This window comes from Taurulus bubalis, assembly GCF_910589615.1.
Source record: "Taurulus bubalis genome assembly, chromosome: 12".
In the NCBI taxonomy this organism is placed as follows: domain Eukaryota; kingdom Metazoa; phylum Chordata; class Actinopteri; order Perciformes; family Cottidae; genus Taurulus; species Taurulus bubalis.
The window spans coordinates 22,286,203-22,292,202 of record NC_136600.1 but is presented as its reverse complement, the minus strand read 5'-3'; the positions used below and the strand labels follow the sequence as shown (position 1 = coordinate 22,292,202).

Genomic DNA, 6,000 nt, shown 5'->3' with positions numbered 1-6,000 from the left:
GAATCGGAAACCTATACACAATAAATACAGATGGTAAGTAACGGTTTGCTGCTTTGCACTTATTCTGTTAAATAAACACATTTCTTATCAGTTCAGTGTCATCCATCCAGCAGGCTGTCGCTCTGTGTGTGTGTGTGTGTGTGTGTGTGTGTGTGTGTGTTTCTAATATCCTGTGTGTTTGTATCACTCTGTTTGCTGAGCAGGAACACCCAGAGACAAATAGATGAATGGATGCAGGCGACCTGAAGGTTGGTTGCCGAGCTAATCAATGGACGTGCGAATGCAATGAACAGATGGATAGGCGGATGAAAGGTGGCGAAGGCCTCATCTGATAAGGCCTTAGTTAGTGTATCTGTCAGTCTTCCTTGAGGATAAAAGGATGGAGCAGAGAGTGAGAGGAAGAGAGCGAAGCAGAACCGGGTGCTTATAGCCACTGTTAGCAAAGTGCAACTACAAAATGACAAAACTGTGTTGCGTAACAATCAATTTCTTTGCAACTCACCTTGGTTATTGTCATTATTTTTAGATGTGCGTGCAATCAAGAACGTCAGTCCAGGAGAAACCTGGAGCTATGCAGTTTGAATAGAAATACGAATACCAGAATAAATCAGTAATGAGATTAGAGCAGGTAAAAATAGACTGATGAATGACTGTGACCATTAACAATAACAATGTCAGTTCAACATCTGCTACTGGAGGGCAGTTTGTTTTTTTAATTATTCCGGTGGATCGTATTCACACGCAGACCAACTGGGCAAAATATATGATCACTTGCTGAAATATATAACATTGTCCATAGAAGACACAACTGGATGAGATATGGAGGGACTTGTATGGAGATCTTGTGCCACAGTATTGCAGCACCTCCTGCTGGTAGCTTATTGGTAGTACATCTTTTTTTAAAGAGAGAGAGGGGGAAGGGAGGAGGGAGGAGGGGTCGTCCTTTCCCTTTTAAACAATCTAGGAGGGGAGGAAACCACACAGGACATTTACAGAGTAGCAATGTGTTCATCTGGTGATCAGTGACAACATGCAACGGTTAGTGTTATATCTCAGACATTTTTCTCTCATCTCATATCTCCATTCAGACGGTGGTTCTCCACCCGTTTTGCTTGTGGCCTCCTAAATTGGAGGCAATGAGTCGTTTACGGTTTACCCAGTTTTCCTTTTTCAGATTTGTTTTTGAAAGATTTTTATAGACCCGCAGAGGTTAAAAGTACACAATATTTCATGAAAAGAAAATCTCTTATGTCTTGAATTTGCTGACCTCACAGATTTGGGAACCACTGCCTCAGGATATCATGATGAACTGATGGCGCTCTATGGTACAGGTCTATCAGAGGTTTGCTTTATTTCTACTATACACTCAAATAATAAAGAAAAAAACATTTTTAGAGACCCTAATTCAGTTGTTCTCAAATGGGGGTACGTGAAGGTATGTGAGATTTTTTTTTTAAATATATTTGAAATAAGCATTCATTAAAAAAAATGGATTTAATAAATATTCAACCAAATATAAAGTGTAAGTTCATAAACTGAATTGTATGTATCCCATATTAAATCAGACACTGGTGGCACAGTAATGTGTATTACATATTTTTTCCAACCAGAAATGCTTTGCACTGGTTAGGGGCTGAAAAACATATTTCACATATTTTCAAAAGGCTGAGAACCATTGCCCTAAATCATGTCAAATAAGTACACATATTTCCAACAGTCCAAAAGATGAAACCATACGCACAGTGTAGAATCACTTTGTTTATTAAACACTTAATCAACTGTTTAATACATCAGAACATCAGAATTAGCTTTAAGCTGCTTTGTCAAAAACAGACTGTACTGAGTGAGCTTATAATGTCCTCAAACCCAACATTAAATCTCTGATAGCGGAGAAAAGAAACACTGAACATGTTGGGGTCCTCACTCTGGCCTCATGAGGTGAACACAAAGCAAAATAATCCCTTTAATTAAGCGAGTGAACCGACCATCAAAGCTGAAGTATAAAACAGACAACATCAACAGCACAATGTAGGAGGAAATACATTCTGTCGGACCTTTGCTTTTGAAACTGTTGTGCTTTTTGAAGGTGGTGTCCATAAAATACTGATTGTCAACAGAACTGCGGCATGATCACCTGTTACATGAGCACTTTAATATACAAGGTCAGAGATAAACAGATCTGGGAACAGGACAAGAGAAAAGATGACCACCAACTGTGATTAGCAGCAAAATGAGGTCTTAAGGCAAATGCTTTCAGGCTTATTGTTGAACAGTCAGAGAACCCGTTTCAGCCAACTAATGACCACAAACCTCCCTCCAAGTCTTAATTGACAGGTGAAGGGACACATTTGACACTCCTGCATATTTTTCATGTGTTAAAGCTCAACTGTTACCATAATCAAGCTTTCCAAACTGCCTTCAGACAAACAAGAAACATTTCCATCCCCTTTTTCAGAACCTTTCAACCACCTCATTTCCCAAAACATCACCAATGTATAGATATCAGCTTTTAGGACTAATGAAAACCCTTGAGAAGAATTACTAATGTCTGCAGATCAAGTGATGTTGTCACGCTATCTGCTGATTGGCTGTGAGGAAAGATCGTATTAAAAGAACTAAACGTATACGTAAAAGTATCAAAATCCCTATTATATCTTCTGCAAACACAGCAAACTCAAAACAACAAAATATCCATGACCTTTACATGAACAATGTTAAAATAGCATGTTGTATGGCATCACCCAACAAATTGAGTGAACTGTTCTGAGATCAGCAACTAACACAAAGTCATGAACATCACCAATGTTCTATTGCAATTGTATAAACTTGCTGAGGAGGTTTTGTTCTTACGTCATCGCCCTGAAGAGGGAGCGTTGCAGAAAGCATGTTAGAATCTACTTTACTTCTGAAATGATTTGTCAGATAACTCAATAGACTGAAGAAGCGCTTTGGATCAGAAGCCAATCTACAAAAGCACATTTCTTTACAGGAATCATGCATTTCACTGCGTACAACATCAAAGCACATTGAGGAACAACAAATGAGAAGCCCTCTGAAATAACTCTCTTCAGAAGACGCACAGCGTGTGTTAGTCCTACTGTTTGGCAATACAGATTTCCTGAATATATGTTCATGAATAGAAAAAGTTGACTGCATTTGTATTTAGTAATAACTTCTATAGTTATACACGTTAAATGAACCAGGCAGTGTTGTTTTGTCTAAAATAAAACAAGTAATGTTAGTTATGTATTCTAACTTTTTTTGAGTTGTCGCAACTAACGTTTCATCTTGTATAGGCTCCGCCCTCTTAGAGCTGCTGCTACTGGGTAAAGGGTGAATCTGATGGAGTCGATGCTCCACTGTGACGTTAATGTCCACACACACACACACACACACGCACACACACACGCACACGCACACGTTAACGCCACGTCAGCCCAGTATGGTGGCGGCGCACAAGCCTCGCTAATGAACAGCTGCTGGTCGTGTGCACCGCTTGCAAGTTTGTGAAGACTTTTAGGGGCGGAGGAACAATCCATCCAGTCGACACACATACGATCATTCTGATGATATTTTGGAGACTAATGAGGTATGCATCTATTTATATTAACGTTAAGCCTTCTTTAGTCCAGCTAAACTTTTTAATAGTCATTTCTACCAAAAAATTATAAAGAAACAATTATTTGGGTAGGTTGTGTTCCTGAAATTCCAGTATATTGACAAAATACTTTCAGAATCAATTCTCCCATATAGTATAGATATGTATATATGCATACATATATATTCAAATTAAAATGTGTTTTTTAAAAAGCAAGACTTTTTTCAATACAAAATAAATGTTTAATAGGCCAAGTGCTCACAAAGTAATCATATCCTTTAATTCTTCAAACATAAAAGAATATATAATATAAATTTTCAACTGAATCTATTCTTCACAACAAGAAAAATCTTAAGTTTCCAAATTAAATCTGGTTGGCAGCACATGACTCCAAATGTAGTTTAGTATGTATTCTTAGAAATAGTCTTAGAAATATTTCCAAATCATTCCTAATATTTAAAAGTTGAGAAGATTTCTTATTCTTTTCAACAAATGTCTTTACAAATAATGACATCTTATGTCAATGTGGAAGTTTTTTCATCTTAAAAAAAAATAATAACTAAGTAACTCCTAATAAAGATCAGGTGTAATTTATCCTTTAAAACATATTCATAAAGACTCCCAGATGTTCTCCTTGCTGTAGTTTGAGGCGTCACCTGATCAACACCACTCTTCTAAAGCAGGACCTCCTCAGCTTACTTGCGCGTTAAGTCTTTCATAACTTTTCTATATACATTGTGCCTGTTAATGTCACATTTTATCAGTTCCTTTTTTTAAATCACATGAACTAATTCCTAGTAGCTACAAGTACATCTACCTGGGCATCAATTTTATAAATGTCTTTCACACAACAAGGGTAGAAATTAGTTTTTTCTATTCAATACACGGTTCCCCGAGCAGGGAGAAAACACCCTGAAACCCGACTTGTGATTTATGAACTGTAGCTGTAGTATAAACGCTCCGTCTGTGTCTTCACGGGTCTCCCAGCAGAGGGCAGTGTTGAGCCGTCAGGAGCTAAAGTCCATGGTTGGAAACTAACTGGGGGAGAGGTCACTGACTCTGTCAGTATGAAATATTCTGGCTTTTTGTTTGTGTCCTTGTTCATCTCCAGGTTCTAATGACAAACCTCACCATGGTCAGCAAACGATTCATGAAACAGTTCTGGTTTTAAACTCAAACAGAAACAGGGAACATGGGTCTTCCTATTCCACACAGAAAGTCTGGGGCCTCTTAATTACAGCTGAGAGCCTTTGTGAGCACATTGAAGCAGTTGGATCACCATCTGTAGAAGTGGTGACTCTCTTATGCCTGCGCCTGTAAATCCCCCCCACCCCAAAAAAAAAGAAAAATCAAGCAAAACCTGCGTGTTTCGTCTCCAGGTTGAATCATTTACTTGACTTGCATACCTTCTAAAACACACACCGTCTCTCAGTCTTCCACCTTGTCCAAACATTGTTGGAACAGAGAGAGTGCGAGTTGCGTTTCAAGTCGTCCACGTTGCTCTGTCGCTGTGGTGTTGAGGTCAAACACTAAACATCTAGTCCCCGTGTTGTTACTGCACTACTCGTTTACGAGGGATTCAGTCACAGCTCCGCTCAGACTTATGCCTCCTCCATCACCTCCATGACTATCGTCCGGGGTCCGGTCAGGATCAGGCTGCTGACGCTCCGGTAGTCCTGAGAGAGGACGTTCCGTCCGTTCACCGACACCACGAAGTGACACACCTTTAGGAGGAAAAAACAGAGAGTGGGATGATGCTTTGGCCATCATGCGCTTAACATTCATACAAATCAAAACACATTCGGAGTCAACCAGGGGAGTCAAAGTAATGAACGAGAGAGAAAAAAAAAGGGAATAAAATACTTAATTGCTTCGCTTTTTTTGATATTGTTTGACGGTAACGTGATGTGGAAATGTTTTTTAATACATATTCTAAACCTTTACTCAAGCAGGCAAGTCAAAATAACATTTTCAAGGGATACAATACAGTGTTTTGAACGAGATGCACGAAACATTTAAAAACACAAATAACAAACTCACATTACACTGTTTAAAACAGCATACGCGCAAACGTTAAAAACAGAAATATCTGCCGATGATGTGCAGTGTTTGGAACATAATGTACACTTTGGTCTATGGGGGAGAAGTGGGTTGTGCTGCAGGAAGGATTTGAGTTTCTATGGACATTTTAGTGCCTTTAAATAATAATGAGCTGTAATAAGCTCTCCACTTGGAGAGTGATATGCCTGGTGGGGACCGATAAGAGTGGTATCAATCCTCACTCCCAAACAGGTTAAACCAGCCTTGCTGTTGTTTGCTGCAAAAGGCAAGCTCCAAACATTTAAGTGCAACAAACATTTGTCCACTCACAGTGCAGCTAACAGAAACTATACGCAATCTGA

At 39.0% G+C, this 6,000-nt stretch overlaps 1 protein-coding gene across 2 annotated transcripts in view; it reads right to left on the bottom strand.

The window, feature by feature from the left end:
• Positions 1-1,745: 1,745 nt before the first annotated feature.
• The window catches only part of deptor (DEP domain containing MTOR-interacting protein), a gene marked incomplete at its 5' end in the record, with an annotated part of 28,662 nt that continues 24,407 nt past the window's right edge, over positions 1,746-6,000 (bottom strand). For both annotated transcript variants that reach the window (XM_079227200.1, XM_079227199.1), the window contains one exon: positions 1,746-5,322. In XM_079227200.1, the coding sequence (XP_079083326.1) occupies positions 5,200-5,322 (123 nt within the window). In that variant the 3' untranslated portion in view covers positions 1,746-5,199. The remainder of the gene's footprint in view (positions 5,323-6,000) is intronic.